This window comes from Amphichorda felina (genome assembly GCF_050947745.1).
Source record: "Amphichorda felina strain 45539 chromosome Unknown scaffold_4, whole genome shotgun sequence".
In the NCBI taxonomy this organism is placed as follows: domain Eukaryota; kingdom Fungi; phylum Ascomycota; class Sordariomycetes; order Hypocreales; family Bionectriaceae; genus Amphichorda; species Amphichorda felina.
The window spans coordinates 2,889,110-2,906,323 of record NW_028145046.1 but is presented as its reverse complement, the minus strand read 5'-3'; the positions used below and the strand labels follow the sequence as shown (position 1 = coordinate 2,906,323).

Sequence of the window (17,214 nt, the reverse complement as noted above, 5' to 3'; positions counted from 1 at the left end):
CGCCATTCGTGGTTCCTGGCAGTGCCTCAATGCTGGGCCACGTTCAACGTCAGGGCCAGTCGGCGCTACGCGAGGCATCAATCACAGTTGCGAAAATACCCCGATGTTGAATGGCTATGCGAGTTGGTCTCGAATTCCGATACATGAAAGATATACTATAGTTGTACCCAGTCCTCCGTGCCTAGAACGACGGTGGCAACCGCGTTTCTAGCACGGCGTAGAAGATAGGTTTCGGTGGCAATCAAGTCCCTATGCGAGTCCGACGGCACGAAATTGCCCACCATCGTCTTTAATCACTCTTGCGCAACCGTTGCAACAACAAGTCTGCCTAGTAAGCCTGCGTCGGTGTCTGTACAACGTGCGTGAGCCCCGGCCCCACTATTTCGGGCCCGGGTGCCCCCCCACCATATCCGATGTCCTACAGTAATTGTAGCAGTGGTACTACTATCATTGGATTTACTAGAAGTTATGTGAGCTGATGTGAGATGATTCAGCCTTCAGCGAAATATATGACTAGGCATTAATCCACGGGGTCTCCGTTTGCGGCGCGCCGTCTGCCCACGTCAAGTGCCTAATATCACGCAACACCCAATCTCACCATTCCCCTATTATGGTGTGTTGTTGCGCCTATAAGACCAGACCCAGATGCTCCCAACTTAGCACCTCGATCTCAACACCTACAACGCCCACAACGTAACAAACATGGAGAAAATTCCTCCCAATACGGCAAGCATGGAGAAGACTCTCCACAACATGATAGCCATGGAGAAAAAACCCCCCGCCAGCACATTCGTGCCGCGGCGCTACATAGTCACCCACCATGTGATGGCCAATTTCGGCAAGCAATCCATCATGGTCCCCCCGTATTACATCCAGCCCGAGTACAACCCCAACAGCCCGAACCCGTCTACCGCCTTCGCCGTCGACCCCTCAGGCCTCACCCCCGAGATCCCCTGCGGTAAACCAGATCTCACACTCCACCCCACCCCAGACCTCACCACACCCTCGCCTCCCGTCGCCGGATGTTATTTCCCCCGTGTACTGCACAAATACACCTTCAATATCGGCGTCGGCGATCCCGCCAAACCGGGGCCCATGGTCTGGGAGCCGGCCCAGCTTGAATCCCGGACCGGCGCACCGTTTAGCTGGAGCATGAACCTGCCCACGGGTGATGGCGGCTGGTGGCGCGTGCCCCTCTCGTGGAAGAGGACGTCGCATATCGCTGTGGACGGGATGAAGCCGTCACTGTTCCGCTCCCCGAGCATGAAGCTTGTGGATTCTCAGGGCACCGTTTTCGCCATTTTTACAAAGCAGAGTGGCATGTCGACCCGTGGGACATTGCAGATCAATGTTAATTACGGGCCGCAGTTTGACTATTCCATCATTATAACCATCATCGCTCTGCAGGTCTACCGCCCACCAAACTCATCGAGTTCTTCGAGCAGCAGTGGGACATTTCTCAACGGCACTAGTAGTAGTGGTGGTGGGGGGAGTAGCAGCTCCATGTCGGCTAGTATGTCTAGTTCGTGTGATTAACGGAGCAGAAAGACTAATGATGGCGGCCATCCTGAATTTGTGCCTAGGACGTGAGTTAAGAAGGCCCGGGGGGGTTGAGGGTGAAGCCAAGAAGCTCCTTGCTTTGCCCATATGACTTTATGATGCCTTTTTCTTTTCATTTCGATTAGCGATGCCACTTTAGTCTTCAATATACCGAAAATTATAACAAAAAATAAAAGACAAAATTAAGAATGCTTCACCTGAGAAAGCATCCGAGCTCCCAATTTATGCGAAGATCCCTAAAGCATGGGTATTTTTACCTAAAACTTGTTCTACTACTACCCCAGTTGACTAAACTGGAGCAACGGGGCAATGCCCAGATCACCCTACCACTTATCGACTGACCATTCCCGCCAACGCCATATTTCTGCGAGTGCCATAGTAGCCCACATCGAGGGTCACCCGATCAGCGAGCGCGGAGAAGTCAATATCGGGCAACGTGGAGTCGTGTCTGGAAAAGAACTGCGCGACACGCCGTGCCGTCCACTTGGGGTTCTCGTCGGCTAGGACAGTGTCAGCTACTATATACCCAATCACGGTAATGCATACGACTTACCAATCCAGTGCCCTGTCTTTGGGACTACGTCAATCTCCGTATCCGATGATATCGGTTCGACGTTGGAGCGCAGCGCCGCCTCCAGCCCCACGCCCTTGTCGTGGGCAAAGACGTAGGCCGACATAACTTTGAGGAAGTCCAAGACGCCCACCAGGTCAGCAGCCGAGGCCGCAGCCGTGTAGTTCCCGTCGGGGTAGGCTCGAGTCGCCGGCGCCGCGGTTGTCTAGGGCTATGAAGTTGTAGTTTTAGGTGAGGATGGGGTCGACGAATTGCCATGTCAGGCTGTGCTGGGGGTTGCCATGGACGAGGAGGAGGGGTGGGCCGGAGCCGGCGTAGCGGAAGCGGATGCTGACGTCTTAGAGGGCGGCGCGGCCGTATTCCCAGTCGTCGAAGTTTGTAAGTCCCAGGGCCGTGGAGGCTAGAGCCAGTATGGCCAGCTGGAATGTTTTCATATTGGCAGTCGGTCTGATGTATTATGAGGAGCAATGAAATGTTCTTTTGTCGACACGCTAATTGTCAACATAAAACAGAGCTCATCTACTCAAACAGTGTCCAGACTTTTATATTATTAGTGAAGACTAAGAACATCGATGGTATCATCTTAGTTACCGAGGCCGCTCCGTACGGCTCCGGAAGTCTTGGGGAGTCATGTTTCCCAATTCAACCATCACACTAGATCAGCCCTGATAGCTTTACGCTCTGTGCGAAGCATGAAAACAGGAACAGGGGTTACAAAGACAAATCGTAGCGTATTAATAATTTGACAGTGTAGACACCCAGACAGTGCAGTTGGTATTGATGATGAGAATATCAGCCTAGTAAGTGAGAAGAAAGGCATCCTTCATAATCACAGTAATGTCTCCTCTGTAAATCGTTGTTAAGTGTCAGGGTACTGCTGAACCTGTGCAATTATCGTTAAATAATAGTTGTTTCTTTTTTTTTTAGGGCCATCATTACCCTGCCAAAAATAAGCGGAAGGACATTCTCCATGTCGGGGTCGGGCCTAAGGATCAATCAAACTCGATAAATGCCTTCATCGTCCTATCTTCTGGTCTACTTACATGTAGGCTGGGGGCAACTCACAGCTCCCCTGTGGCCTGATACTTATATACACGGCAGCTCTCGAACGTAGGTATGCCACATAATTTTGTCATATTAATACGATCTATATTGCTTACCACATTTGCAACTGCCTAAATTCCCCTGCCAATATCGCTTGGCGGTCTGGACTCGTCAGCATTTATGCGACCGTCGCCACTTGCCCCTTTTCCCGTTTATCCCAGCCCTAACGGCTGTGAGAAGCCGCATGTTAATCTCCGGAGCTCAAGGTATCCTCCCATGAGTCCCATAAGTCCCCCGATCCGCTTGGCCGGCTGCTGCTCCCCGCATTTTAATGATTTGAGCCAGAGTATGCCCGGCCTTGGCTGCCAATGCATATGCATGAGGTGCAGAATATAGACCAGGATATGCTTAAATGTGACGGTTATTTACGATGAATTTTCAGTGAATTTCAGTATAAATGACCTGCACGTCCGGGTCGATAATGCACAACCCAGCTGGTCACCCGCTCTGTATTACCAACCCCAGGCCCCCCGTATTGTCCTGTTAACTCCACTAATGCCTTCGCTCAAAACCGTCGTTGTGTCGCTCATAGCGACGGCCTGTCGGGGTGTCTTGGCCTGGCCGCAGCCCCCGATGCATGGCCGCATTGTTCAGAGGCAAGAGGATGTCCGTCACCAGTACGACTACATCATCGTCGGTGGAGGCACCGCTGGCTTGACTGTTGGAGACCGTCTCACTGAGAACGGAAAGTGTGAGAGGGAAAATTTCAATGAGGCCAAGTTTGGATGGCTGATTCGATGAGCAGACTCTGTCCTTGTCATAGAAAGCGGTCTATACCGTACGTTTCACGATTGCGAAAGAATGCAGGTCCTGCCGCTAATACTCTCCACGCAGACAGCGAGACTGGCATGGACCCCAGTCGAATGTTCAACCTCACATCAGTGCCCTCGCCTGCCCTCAACGACCGGGAGTTCTGGGTGGGCATCGGCCGTTCTGTCGGAGGCAGCTCCACCGTCAATGGCCAGGTCATGCTGCGAGGGACAAAGGAGGAGTACGATGCCTGGAAAGAACTCGGCGGCCCTAAGTCGCCGTGGGACTGGGATGGCCTGTTGCCATACTTTAAGAAGGTTTGGGACAAGACCCGTAAGTAATTGCGCCAGCTGACCGATCCAGGCTATTACATTGGCTCTCCCAAGCCCTGAAATTGCAGAGGAGTTCAACATCAAGACTAACACGGACTACTGGGGCACTGATACACCCATATACTCAACGTACGGGCCCGATAGGCCTGCCAACATCACCAGTAGGTACTCCTCGCTTTCTATAGAATGATGTTTGCGCTAAGAACGGAACAGAATCCTTCTACTCGGCCATGGCTTCCATGCCAGGCATGACCATCGCCGAGGACAGTGGCTCCGGCGAGAATGGCCTGTACTGGTATTCCATGTCCCAGGACCCCAAGACCTACCAACGTTCGTATGCCCGCACTGGCCACTGGGACAATGTGCCCCGCGACAATTACGACATGATTGTGGGAACAAAGGTGAAGAAGGTCCTCTTTGACAAACACATGAGCGCCACCGGTGTCCAGTTTGTCTCTGAAAATTCGACGGAGCTCCATCCAAAAGTTCATACGGTCAATGCCCGTCGGGAAGTCATCATTGCAGCTGGCACCATCCACACTCCGCAGGTTCTCATGCTGAGCGGTGTTGGTCCAAAGCCCCTTCTTAAAAGCGCTGGCATCAAGACTAAAGTTGACTTGCCCGGTGTTGGCTCCAACTTCCAGGACCACAGCTATATTCCCAACATTGGCTATGAGTGTATGCAACGCTCAGTGCCCCCCTTTCACACATGACCTCTGCTGACAAGATGCTGTTCAAGGGGGTAACCCGCCTCCTACAGAGGACGCACCAGGTCTCACTGAGGCGCCCAATCTAGTTGCCATGGTTGGCCTGCCTGTAATAGCACCCGACAGCTACGAGGCCCTGGCGAGCAAGTACGAGAAGCAGAACCCCGAGTCGCATCTCCCACCCTCCTACACGCCCGAGCAGGTACATGGCTATGAGGCCCAGCAGGCGGTGTACTCGCGTCTGATGCGCTCCCCCGACACGACCTTCAACGAGATGATGATGTTCCAGCCCGGAGGATCCATCCAGAATCTGCACCCCGTCTCGCGCGGCACCGTCTCGATCGACCCCTCCAACCCTGAGGGCGACGTCATCGTCGACTACCGCGCCGCCTCAAACGAGATCGACCTCGACATTGTGGTGGAGGAGATCCGCTTCATGCGCCGGTACATGGCCAGCAGCGCGTTCGCGCAGTACAAGCCCCGCGAGACGAGTCCGGGGAGCAACTACACGACGACCGAGGAGCTCACCGAGTGGGCCAGGGGGCAGGTTATCCCGAGCGTCTTCCACCCCGTGGGCACCTGCGCCAAGATGCCGCGCGAGCTGGGGGGCTGCGTGGATGAGAAGCTCAGGGTGTATGGCACGCGCAGACTGTCGGTTGTCGACGCCAGCATGATGCCGACGCTCATCGGTGCTACGACCTCGATGACGGTGTATGCCGTGGCGGAGAAGGTAAACAACTCCTATTACCTATCCTCAGACGATGAAAACTAATGAAAATAATAGGCTGCCGATATGATCAAACAAAGAACGTATAACGCTGCTGATTTGTAGCTTTGTCGAGTGCGATATGCCTAGGGGAAGAGTCCATAGCTATTCGCATGTCTTGCATAGCAGAAGCCAAATTCCATTTTTCAATATTGCTGGGCTCTTTTTCAAGAACGCAATTCCGAGATGAAGTGAAAGTCAGAACACTTGCCACTTGCTGGTATCAAATCGAACACTTCAGCAACTGCATTTTCACCCAAATATGCAGTTAACGCAGCCTAGATGAACGTATCTTGACCAAGACCCGCAATTAGTCGCATTGGGAAGCTGCTAGTCCTGACAGGGACTAGCAATATGTAATACTACACGTGACCCCATATTAATGCCTCGATATCGGCATCATCGCCGCTCTCGCCCTCTTGGAGGCACCAGGTTAGGTGAAACTTTGATCAAAGCCTCAACCACCCCCGTTCACCGGCGATTCCATGATGGAATAAACCATTTTTCTGGCCTGCTCGATCCAACCATGTCGGACAAAGCGTACCCCTACGACACCGGCGTGGTCCGCGAGCTGCTCAAACACAAGAGGAAGACCCGTGGCATCCGGTCATGTTTTCCCTGCCGACACCGCAAAGTGCGCTGTGACGGCCATGTGCCCTGCTCCAGCTGCGTCAAACGCAATCACCCGGAGCTGTGCCGTGTGCCGACTTCTTCAACGACGGGGGATGACGTCGGGGACCAGCACCAGCATCAGCCTGTCAGCAGCGCTTCGTCGCCGTGGAATGCGAATCAGGCATCGAATGGGTTGAATCTGGATGCCCTGTGAGTACTTCAGTTCTCTTAGGTTAAACACTGTTGTATCTCATACTAATCTTTCTTGGCAGAACCAACACTATTGCGCATTCTCAGGCTCAGTCTCCTGCTGATGCCATTTCACTCATCTCCAAACTGGACAGCATCCAACAGCAGATCGCCTCCCTAAAGGCGGATCTCGGCGCCATAGCCACTACTTCACCTGCTGCCCCTAGCCCTCTTTCCGTCCCCGATCCCCTTCCTCGACTTGGCAAGTCGCCGGGCCGCCATGTCGTCGAGGATGCCACTGGTGCCACCATCTACCTGGGTAGCCAGTCGGACACCCCATTGGCTTTGGGGTGTCGGCAGGTACCCCCGACTGGGGGTCTGATGCGTCATGATGCTATGGTCGATCAGTTTGTCCCGAGGGCGTACCCCTTTACTAATCTTTGGGGCGCCGAGACCACAGTCAAGGACATCTGCAAGACTTTGCCGGATGATTCAGATATTATTCGGTGTGTATTATTTCTTAATGACAACAGTGTGTTGGAACCTCAATGCTGACGAGTTAGGTATTGGCAAGCATATCAGTCCACCGCGTATCCATTCTATCCAGCTCTGGTGACCATCGACAAGTTCGCCTCTGCTCTGTTTTCATTTCTAGACCAGCGAGCCTTGTCGCGGGAGGCTATGAGCCCGTCTGAGGAGCCCAACTCTTCTTGGCTGTCCCTCTTGTTTGCGGTCCTGGCCTGCGGTGTGCAGTTTTCAGACGACCCCATCAAGGAGCGAGATTTGCGATCCAAAGTGCTGAGTACGTTGCATGTTTCGCCTTCCCCGTGAGAATGCCTAATGCTGATGACAGAGTACAGTCTGCTCGTCCTTTGAATGTCTCCGCATTTCCAATTTCTTCAACCATACGGATCTCGACCAGATCCAAGCAATGGCACTTATTGGGCACTGTTTGCGTAATAATCTCGACACGAATAGCGCATGGATTTTGATGGGTGAGTCCCTTCCCTCTTCTTTCTTGGCATCAGACTGACAAGAGAAGGCTCGACAATTCGCCTAGCTCAGAGTATCGGTCTACATGAATTGTACCCCTCCTTGCCGCCATCAGAGCAACTGCAGCGAAGCAGATTATGGTAGGTTTTCTCGCCTGCACTGGTATGACACGTCTAACAAGGGATAGGTGGGTGATTGTCTGGCAAGACACGTTTCTGTCATTGACCTACGATCGCCCTCCCAGCACCCTGGCCATGACCTGCCCCATTCCCTATCAGCAGGATGCAGAAGGGCTCAATTTCCAGGAATGCATCTTCACGCTGTGCCGTCTCATCCTCGACAAAGCCCGCCGGGAAATCGCAGGGAACATCCCCGGTCCGTTCGAGAGCCTGTGCGAATACAAACGGCAGCTGGATGGAGTGCGCGACGCCGCTGCCCCTTTCCTCAAAGACAAGGCGAAATGTGTCACCTTGCAGGACCATCTCGAACGATTGGCGTTCGGGGTCCATCTCGGGTATGTTGTATGCCGACTCAACCGCGTCTATCTCGACAGCATGGGCCCGGACTCCCCTTTTCCTGCGGACGTAGCCGTGGACTGCGTGCAGCGCGCGATGGAAGTGGTCGAGTGCTTTCTGGACCTGCACCGCTTCTCAGCTGGTGTGTGTCGATCTTGGGCCTTTGTCCACACCGTGGTCAGCTGTGCCATCACACTAAAAAGTCTAAGCCATGTCCCGCTGGAAGACCAGAGCAAGCCAGAGATGCTGGTGCAGAGGTTGACTGTCGTCCTGGAAAAAGAAGAAAGGGACTCGGAGTGGACGGATGCAGAGTCCAACGTACGCTACTTTGGACCATATTCACGGGCTCTCAAGGCGTTGAAGGAGATCTATCGCGACTCAGGGACGTGAATGGATCTAATCTACATATATTATTTTTTTCAACATTCTAACTTTCAGACTATACACGACGCTTGGCTCGGACATAAAAGTTCAACGGCCGGATCAGCTGGAACTCCGGGTCGTAATCAATGGCCTCCTGTCCCTCCCGCACAAACTCGTACCGGCTCACCAGCTCACCCAGCAGCACCTTGACCTCAAGCAGGGCAAAGTTGAAGCCGATGCACCCGCGGGGCCCCGTCGCGAAGGGCGAGTACGTGCACCGGTGGCGGTTCTTGACCTCCTCCGTGTCCCAGCGGTCCGGGTCGAAGCGGAACGGGTCCCGCCAGAGCTTGGGGTTCGTGTGGATGGCGTACAGCGCGGGGACGATGACGCTGTCGGGCGGCAGCCGGTAGCCGCCGGGGAGGACCACCTCGCTCTTGGTGGTGCGGCCTGGCTGGAATGAGGCGTTGTGCAGGCGCTGCGTCTCCTTGACGAACTTGTCCATGAAGGGCATGCTGTGAGCCAGGTCGGGCGTCCAGGTGGCCTGGTTGCGCTCACCGTTGGCCCCGACGATACCGTACTCGACCAGTTCCTGGTACAGCCGGTCCTGGTTGCCCTCGTATGTGACGAGGCAGTAGACGAGCCACGACATGAGCGCCGAGGTGGTGGTGAAGCCGGCGCCGCTGACGATGAGCATGTTGGCCAAGATCAGCCCCTCGGGGAAGTGCTCGCCCTTCTCGTCGACGGCGTGCAGCAGGTAGTCGACGACGTTCTCGGCGGACAGGGCAGCCTCGTTCATCGGGGCATCCTTGCTGGTAGACTCGGCGGCGACCCGGTCGACCTGCTCCTGCAGGAGCGAGTAGATGGTGTGCTGCGTCTGGCGCAGACGCGCGGGGTCGCCGAAGGGCAGGAGACGGTACCACTCGCCGCGCGAAGTGATCTTCTTGTTGAGGGAGAGCAGGTTGGCAATATTGGTGACGATGGGGTGCAGGGGGCTATCGACGGCGTCGAAGTGACCAAAGTCCTTGCCGAGGGAGAAGGTGCCGATGGTCTGCGAGGCCAGCTTGACCATGAACTGGTAGACGTTCCACGACTCGTCGCGGCTATCGAGCTCGTCAAATATGGGGAGCGACTTGCGCGCGCACGACTGCATCAGACCGGTGTAATGGCGCACAGCCTTGGGACCCATGGCAGGCGGCAGGTACTTGTGTGCCAGGCGCCAGTTCTCGGTCTCGGTGTCGCCGATGAAGATGGCCGTGTTGTCCTTGACGCCCCAGAGGGGGTGATCCGAGTTGATCTTCTTGGTCATGTATGCGGACTCGGCGAAGCACACGGCCGCGACCTTGGGGTCGTCGGTGAGGTAGATAGTCTTGCCCATGTTGGTCGTCTTGATGACGGGACCATATTTGCGGAATAGGCGGTAGTGGTTGCCCAAATGGTCGGGGAAGATCTCGTAGAAGCTGCCCACTAGGGGGAGGCCGGGAGGCCCCTGGGGTGTTTGCACGGCATTGCCGTCGATACGGAGGGCTATAGGTGATGATGGGGAAGACGCAGCGGCCTGGATATCAGCCACCGAGGTGAGGGTGGTGTCGTTTTCGGGGTGGTGGAAGGAGATGCCTTGGGGTTGTTAGCAAGGATCAATATTCTATCAAAGGATTTTTCAACTTACCCGCTGGTTGGGCAACGCGGAAAACACCGCCAACAGCCCTTTGGAGGTCCTCAAACTTCCAAGCAGACTCCACAGACAGGGACTGCGCCGTGGTGACGTCGTCACCGGCAAGATAGAAGTGACACGACATGGTGAAGACTGGGGGTATAGGGGGGTTTGCTGACCGATCCGGGCAAGATAGATTTCACCCGGCGGCAGCGCAGTTTTATATCCAGACTTATCCGTGTTTCTGGAACACGGCATCGCCTTCGAATGGAAGCCCCGATAATAATAATATTCGTAATACGCCGTTGGAACGTTGATCTCCGGCTCCCCGTGGCGACGGACGAAGTTCGGACGAGGCTCGTCCGAAGAATCCGGATGCCGAACGCCGATTATCGACGCAGCGCGTTGCAGATAATTGTGATGACCAGTTCCATTTGGTACCAAGCAGGGGCATTGCTTGGGGGGGGCTATAAAAATATAATAAGTATTATACCCGTCCATCCGCCGTCAGATCTGGGGCCACTGTTCTGCCATCCATCACTCCATCATGGCGACCTTTACTCTGGAACAGGTGCAGGCGCACAATAAGAAGGACGACCTCTGGATCGTCCTTCACAACAAGGGTAAGTTAGCGCAATCGCATCCAAAGGGGGGTGTAGACAGCTACTAACGTGAGCGCAGTCTACGATATCACCAAGTATTTAGAAGACCACCCTGGCGGTGGCCAAGTCCTGATCGAGTGCGCTGGCACGGATGCCACCGAGGCCTTTGAGGAAATTGGTCACTCTGACGAGGCCCGCGATGACCTCGAGAAGTTCTATGTCGGCGACCTGCCATCAGAGGTAGGATTTCCCCTGTATACTTTTTTCCTTATAGCATTAATCCATACTAACTGGCTGTCTCCAGGAGCAAGCCGAGGTCTTCGAGATCTACCGTCCAAACTTTGCACAAGTCTCCCAGGCAGCCGCCATCAATCTCTCCAAGCCCTCGACATCATCTTCTTCATCATGGGGATCTGTGGTCCGCAGTATAATCAAGCTCGGCCTCACTGGTCTTGCGGGAGCTGGCCTAGCAACAGCCCACCACCGGGGCGTCACCGTAGCGCAGGTGCTACAGATACTGCGCTCGACACTCTCGTCTATAAAGCTCCCCAAGACGTTGCCAGGAAGCCCAGGAAGCAACGGAGGACCAGGCCAGTTTTGGACCGGTGTTGGCATTGCCACCGTCGCCCAGTTCACTCTGACCCTGGGCTTTGGCTTCTGGGCGTCGACCAAGCTGGATGTCCAGCAGGAGTTCACACACTACTCGCCCCGTCGGGCTACCAAGATGGCGCGCCTGATGCGCCTGCCCAAGACGACTGTCATCACAAGACCCAAGCCTCTCGACCCGCGTCAGTGGCGCCCCTTTGTCATGACCAGCAAGACAGAGGTCGCTCCCAACGTGTACCGCATCGTGTTTGCCCTGCCGCACCCTGAGGACGTCCTCGGCCTGCCCACGGGCCAGCACATTGCCCTCCGCGCGACTATCGATGGCAAGTCCGTCTCGCGCTCCTACACACCCATCTCCAACAACACGGACCTGGGCCGGGTCGAGCTCATCATCAAGGTGTACCCCAACGGCGCCATGACCAAGCACCTGGAGCAGATGAAGGTGGGCGACAGCATCGAGATCCGCGGGCCCAAGGGCGCCATGCAGTACTCGCGCACCTACTCCAAGCACATTGGCATGATTGCCGGCGGCACGGGCATCACCCCCATGTACCAGCTGATCCGCGCGAGCTGCGAGGACGCCGGCGACCGCACCAAGATGAGTCTCCTGTACGCCAACAACACCGAGGACGATATCCTGCTGCGCGCCGAGCTCGACGCCTTTGTGCGCGACCACCCGGACAAGTTCGAGGTGCACTACGTGCTGACCAAGCCGCCCGCCAGCGGCTGGGAGGGTTACACTGGGTTCGTCAACGCTGACATCATCGCCAAGCACCTGGCCAAGGCCGGCGCCGACAGCAAGATGCTGCTGTGCGGACCGCCGCCCATGGTGAACGCCATGAAGAAGACGCTGCAGCCCATGGGGTGGACGATGCCTGGCGCGGTGGCCAGGGCGGGGGATCAGGTCTTCCTGTTCTAGGGGGGCTTGTCTGGTAAGGTAGCTACGGGTATAGTTGTATAGATTATAATTGTATAGGTGTAAGACTACAGTTTCTCTGTGCATTGAATTCACAAATTCTGAAGAATGATATCTACGAATATGGCTGTATAGATTATAATTATTCAGTTGTAAAACTACAGTTGCTCTGCACATTGCTTTCAAAAGGTATAAACACATGATAGCTATAAACATAGATAGTATACCATAATTGTATACATGAAGACTAAGCGTACTCTCTACATTCCAAAAGAAGAAAAGTGTGGTCAGGAGCATTAAACATGGAGCATACGACCTAGGAGCATACGACCTAGGAGCATATGACCTAGGAGCATACGACCCAGGAGCGTAAGATCCAGAGCATCACAGTTACACCGCGGAGTCCCTTTAATTTCCAGCACTGTCTATTGAGCGAAAAGGTACCTCCGCTAGTCCGGTAGTCGGACAGTCCCCTGATACGGGGGTACAAGCCCCTTGGGGACCCAAGTCCCGAGATTCCCGGGCACGTGGTGAGCCGAAGAGAGCGATGAATAAACCGCAGAAAGCCATTGGACAGGCCCCGGAGTGCTCGGGGAGGCTATGGAAAACCACCGCAATCGGATCTAGACCAGATGGCAATTTTTTCACTCTCGCAGAGACAAGCTCCACGTGTGCGACGATCCCGTATCTCGCGTGAAGTGACATGCGTTGGTGGGTCCCAGAGCCGATCCGAACTCCGTCCGCCCCGGGTCCGAGGCACTCCGAAGTTCTCCGTTCGCCGAGATAGTGGAGCCTGTTCCACTCCCGCCAGCCGCCTATCGGCATCGCGCTTTGGGAGATGGTGTCGTTGCTTGGGGCAATGTAATGACGCTGGTCCGGCTGTTCCAGGTCACATATAAAGCACCGAGGTGCCATTGAATACTAGGGGTCAGGCTACACGCAAGTCCCTCGGCCTTCTCCCCCTAATCTCCAGCCTATACTCCCACCATACACTCCCCCCCTAACGTAACCTCATCCTGTAAGAGCCATGGCGATCCCTTGCAAAACACGACCAGTCGTCGTACTCGGCGCAGGCGTCCTCGGCCGTCGCATCGCCTCTGTCTTTGTTGCAGGCGGCTACACTGTTCACATCCGTGATCCCTCGTCACAGGCCCTCTCCGACGCTGCCGAGTATATAGACGCCCACCGCTCAGACTTTACCGCCTTCACTCCCTCAAAGCCATCCACACCCGCCCCCTTCAAGACCTTCACAGAGATCCCTCCCGCCGTGACAGACGCGTGGCTCGTCGTCGAGGCTGTTCCCGAGAAGCTGCCACTCAAGGTCAGCACATTTGCCGAGGTGGACCGCCACTCGCCCAGCGACTGCATCATCGCTTCCAACAGCAGCAGTTTCAAGTCGCGCCTCATGGTCGACGAGGTGTCTTCCGAGCGTAAGAAGAGGGTGCTCAACATGCACTTCACCATGCCACCGGCGATCCGCACCGTAGAGCTCATGACGGACGGCGAGACCGACGCCGAGCTGTTCCCCATGCTGAGCGACGTGCTGAGGGAGTGCGGTGCTGTGCCTGTTACCGCCAGGCGGGAATCTACTGGGTATGTCTTGTCCTTTCTCCCATTCTGCGTATTCTCGATATCAGGTCGGTTGGCTAACCAGGATCAGATTCATCTTTAACCGCCTCTGGGCGGCCATCAAGCGAGAAATTCTCTTCATCCTCGCCGAGGACGTCAGCTCACCCGAGGAAATCGACCTCCTCTGGAAGAACATGTTCCAGCTGCCCAACAGCCTTCCCCCCTGCCGACTCATGGACCAGATCGGCCTGGACACCGTCGCCTTCATCGAGGACAACTACGTCCAGGAACGCGGTCTCGACGGCCGCATGACGGTCGACTGGCTACGCGAGAACTACATCAACTCCGGCCGCCTAGGCCTCAAGAGCGACCAGGGTGGTCTCTACGGCGTCCCTGCCACGCCCACCACCAACGGCGTGCACAAGGAGGAGCAAGACCCCGTCGTCTACCTCCTCGACGTCGGCCTCGGCTCCAACAACACCGACATCACCAAGGCCCCCACAGCAGGCAAGATCCTCCAGCTGAACCCCTCCACCGGCAAAGCCACTCCCATCGTAACCGGCCAGTCCCTCCCGGACGGCATCGACGTCAGCCCCTCGACCGGGCGCATCTTCTGGACCAACATGGGCCGCTCCACGGCAACCCCTGACGGCTCTGTGCACTCTGCCAACCTCGACGGCTCCGACGTCCGGACCCTGCTGGCGCCGGGCAAGGTGCACACACCCAAGCAGCTCATCGTCGACGACGCCGCGCAGCGCGTCTACTTCTGCGACCGCGAGGGCATGGGCGTGCACCGTCTCAGCCTCGACGGGTCCCAGCACGAGGTCCTCGTGCGCACGGGCGACCCCAGCCTGCCGGAGCACAAGGCCGACCTGACGCGCTGGTGCGTGGGCGTCGCGCTGGACAGGAGCCGCGGGTACGTGTACTGGACGCAGAAGGGACCCAGCAAGGGCGGCCGGGGCCGGATCCTGCGCGCGGGGATCGAGATTCCCGAGGGCCAGACGGCCGAAGACAGGACGGACGTGGAGGTCGTGCTGGCGGAGCTGCCGGAGCCGATCGACCTAGAGTTTGACGCCGACGAGGAGACACTGTACTGGACGGACCGCGGGGAGCATCCGATGGGGTGCTCACTGAACAGGGTGGTGCTGAGGGGCGGGGTGGTGGATGAGGGCAGCAGGGAGATCCTGGCGCGGCACTTCCATGAGCCGATTGGGCTGAAGCTGGACGCGCAGAAGCAAATGTATGTGGCGGATCTGGGAGGCAGTGTGTATCGCGTCAAGGATGGGGAGAAGACGGTGGTGTGGAATGACAAGGGGTGCTATACGGGCATTTCTATTGCGTAGACAGCGAAGCATGTAGATATTCGGCAAATATAGATGAGTAGACGTAACTATGCTTACATGGGTGTTTTCCTGGCTAAATAATCCCTCTTGAGGATAAAACAGTACTCATGAATAGAGTCGGCCATGGCCGGGTTTCACCAGAGTTGAAAGGCCGGGGCCGGGGCCGGTGAGTGGGGACTGGGGACTGGCTGGGAACACACCCGACTCCAGGTCCAAACATGCTGGTGCCGTACTGCCATTGTTCATCATTCGTCAACTGCATGGATCTAGGGCTTCCAGCTATACTTTTGGAATCCAAAATACCCTCCCACCAGTTGAAGAGCGCCTCTAGCTGATCACCGGGCAGTATACCCCCCATCCAGCCTCACGTCATCTCCATTAATGTTCTTCGACGAGTCCTGGCACAAGAACGACACGATGCTGGCCACCTCCTCGGGCTCGGCAAACTGGCCCGTCGGCACCGCCTTCTGGTATCTGTAGTCACACATTAGTTAGCACAAACCCCCTCCTCCTCACATCAAAAGACCTAGGGGCCAACTCACTCCTCCCGGACCTTATCGTCCGCCCAGGCCTTCTTCCCCAGCGCCGTCCACACAGGACCTGGGCTGACCGTGTTGGCCGTGATGCCACGCGACCCCCACTCGTTAGCCTGGCACTTGGTCAGCCCCACGAGCCCAGCCTTGGACGCGCAGTACGCCCCGTGCTTGTCGAGCGCGACGTGCGCGGCCTGGCTCGCAATGTTGACGATCCGCGCCCCCGGGGGGTTGGCCTGGCCCGCCCGGGCCTTGAAGTACAGGCGCGCAAAGGCCTGGCCCGTCAGCGTCGGCCCGTACAGGTTGATCATGTAGTGGCGCAGGGAGTCCTCCGGGGTCGTGTCCTCCAGCGGGCTGAGGTTGACGTAGCCGGCGCTGTTGATCAGCAGGCTGGGGAAGGCCGTCGCATCCGAGGCGATGGCGTCGAAGGCGTCCTGCACCGACTGCGGGCTGGTGATGTCGCAGGGGTAGGTGGCGATGTCCGGGTGGCTGGACGAGCCGTAGACTTCCTCGAGGACGGAGGCGACGCTATCCTCCTCGAATGGCGCGTACAGCAGGGCGAGCTTGGCGCCCTGGGAGAGGAGGAGCTTGCCGACGGCACTGCCGATGCCACCTAGAGGAGGTCAGTCTAGGGTGAAGTGTGGATGACGGGGGTTGTGAGGTTCGGCGTACCGATGCCACCGGAGATGATGGCCAATCGGGATGTGAAAGCCATCTTGCTGATTCTGACCCGGAAGCACAATGAGAGATGTCGATGAAGGTGGAGATGACGAGGTGAAGATGCGGGGTGATTTCACGGTGGAATGGGTATCCTGACTAGAATGGTCCTGGTGCCCACATCGAACCCCGACCACCGGTTCTCATTTTCAACTTGTACGAGATTTACCTAGGACAGTTCTGTCGGCTTTCGCAATCCACTGGTTGGCGACAGGCACAGCATCAGTAACATGGTAGAGGACTCTAGTTGTTTGGTCCGCAAACCTAGTGTCAACGAAGAACTACTTACTACCTATACCTAGGCACCTATAATATTGTAGAGACGGAGAAACGTACTGCTGAAGTTGCAATAGAACATACTACGTACCGTTAAAAAGAAACCACGGATATTCGGATTCCCAACCTAAATAATAAAAGGCAAACTACAAAGCGGAGGGAGGGGTGAGGGGTGAAAAGGCAAAAAAGAAAAAGGCAAAAAAAGAAGATCTCTCAGCAGGCGGATTCGAACCGCCGACATCCAGATGTGCTTTTGCAATTACAGTCTGGCGCCATAAACCAACTAGACGATGCTGAGTAGTCTGATTGATGGAAGATGCATGTTTCATTTTGCGCTATAGACCCATTTCTCTGCCTCACTAAACCCTTTGCCCCAAAGGATGAGGTTCTTTTTGTCTTTTTGCACAGCTGAGAGTTCATGGCAACTTGTCGGTGCATCTTCCGCGATCGACAAGGTAACCCCACCTTCAGCTGCTAGCCACTTCCGCTCAATGTCTCAGGTTCAGATTCGGCGCAGGTATGAATAATCATGCATCACT

General features: G+C 55.9%; 8 protein-coding genes and 1 non-coding gene across 9 annotated transcripts; 5 read left to right on the top strand and 4 right to left on the bottom strand.

Moving 5' to 3' along the window:
* Nucleotides 1–732: 732 nt before the first annotated feature.
* Nucleotides 733–1,472, top strand: ACO1O0_004707 (uncharacterized protein; the record flags this gene model as incomplete). The annotated part of the gene is made up of 3 exons (XM_083194142.1): nucleotides 733–958; nucleotides 992–1,330; nucleotides 1,408–1,472. The coding sequence occupies 3 exons, from the start codon at nucleotides 733–735 to the stop codon at nucleotides 1,470–1,472; spliced, it is 630 nt and encodes a 209-aa protein (XP_083051090.1).
* Nucleotides 1,473–1,890: 418 nt separating this feature from the next.
* ACO1O0_004706 (uncharacterized protein) lies at nucleotides 1,891–2,701 on the bottom strand (the record flags this gene model as incomplete). The annotated part of the gene is made up of 3 exons (XM_083194141.1): nucleotides 1,891–2,060; nucleotides 2,114–2,336; nucleotides 2,672–2,701. The coding sequence occupies 3 exons, from the start codon at nucleotides 2,699–2,701 to the stop codon at nucleotides 1,891–1,893; spliced, it is 423 nt and encodes a 140-aa protein (XP_083051089.1).
* Nucleotides 2,702–3,808: 1,107 nt separating this feature from the next.
* Nucleotides 3,809–5,796, top strand: ACO1O0_004705 (GMC family oxidoreductase; the record flags this gene model as incomplete). The annotated part of the gene is made up of 5 exons (XM_083194140.1): nucleotides 3,809–3,926; nucleotides 4,070–4,318; nucleotides 4,386–4,478; nucleotides 4,531–4,995; nucleotides 5,057–5,796. 5 exons carry the CDS (start codon nucleotides 3,809–3,811, stop codon nucleotides 5,794–5,796), a joined length of 1,665 nt encoding a protein of 554 aa, XP_083051088.1.
* Nucleotides 5,797–6,316: 520 nt separating this feature from the next.
* On the top strand, nucleotides 6,317–8,489 carry ACO1O0_004704 (Zn(II)2Cys6 transcription factor; the record flags this gene model as incomplete). The annotated part of the gene is made up of 6 exons (XM_083194139.1): nucleotides 6,317–6,612; nucleotides 6,675–7,099; nucleotides 7,247–7,393; nucleotides 7,452–7,586; nucleotides 7,634–7,724; nucleotides 7,772–8,489. 6 exons carry the CDS (start codon nucleotides 6,317–6,319, stop codon nucleotides 8,487–8,489), a joined length of 1,812 nt encoding a protein of 603 aa, XP_083051087.1.
* A 49-nt stretch (nucleotides 8,490–8,538) lies between these two features.
* ACO1O0_004703 (cytochrome P450) lies at nucleotides 8,539–10,258 on the bottom strand (the record flags this gene model as incomplete). The annotated part of the gene is made up of 2 exons (XM_083194138.1): nucleotides 8,539–10,076; nucleotides 10,129–10,258. 2 exons carry the CDS (start codon nucleotides 10,256–10,258, stop codon nucleotides 8,539–8,541), a joined length of 1,668 nt encoding a protein of 555 aa, XP_083051086.1.
* A 402-nt stretch (nucleotides 10,259–10,660) lies between these two features.
* On the top strand, nucleotides 10,661–12,240 carry ACO1O0_004702 (uncharacterized protein; the record flags this gene model as incomplete). Its single annotated transcript, XM_083194137.1, has 3 exons — nucleotides 10,661–10,736; nucleotides 10,795–10,955; nucleotides 11,020–12,240. The coding sequence occupies 3 exons, from the start codon at nucleotides 10,661–10,663 to the stop codon at nucleotides 12,238–12,240; spliced, it is 1,458 nt and encodes a 485-aa protein (XP_083051085.1).
* Nucleotides 12,241–13,264: 1,024 nt separating this feature from the next.
* Nucleotides 13,265–15,149, top strand: ACO1O0_004701 (uncharacterized protein; the record flags this gene model as incomplete). The annotated part of the gene is made up of 2 exons (XM_083194136.1): nucleotides 13,265–13,830; nucleotides 13,898–15,149. 2 exons carry the CDS (start codon nucleotides 13,265–13,267, stop codon nucleotides 15,147–15,149), a joined length of 1,818 nt encoding a protein of 605 aa, XP_083051084.1.
* Nucleotides 15,150–15,484: 335 nt separating this feature from the next.
* ACO1O0_004700 (uncharacterized protein) lies at nucleotides 15,485–16,397 on the bottom strand (the record flags this gene model as incomplete). The annotated part of the gene is made up of 3 exons (XM_083194135.1): nucleotides 15,485–15,623; nucleotides 15,692–16,295; nucleotides 16,355–16,397. 3 exons carry the CDS (start codon nucleotides 16,395–16,397, stop codon nucleotides 15,485–15,487), a joined length of 786 nt encoding a protein of 261 aa, XP_083051083.1.
* A 489-nt stretch (nucleotides 16,398–16,886) lies between these two features.
* Nucleotides 16,887–16,973, bottom strand: ACO1O0_004699. Its single transcript has one exon. It is a non-coding gene; the product is annotated as a tRNA-Tyr (tRNA).
* Nucleotides 16,974–17,214: the final 241 nt, after the last annotated feature.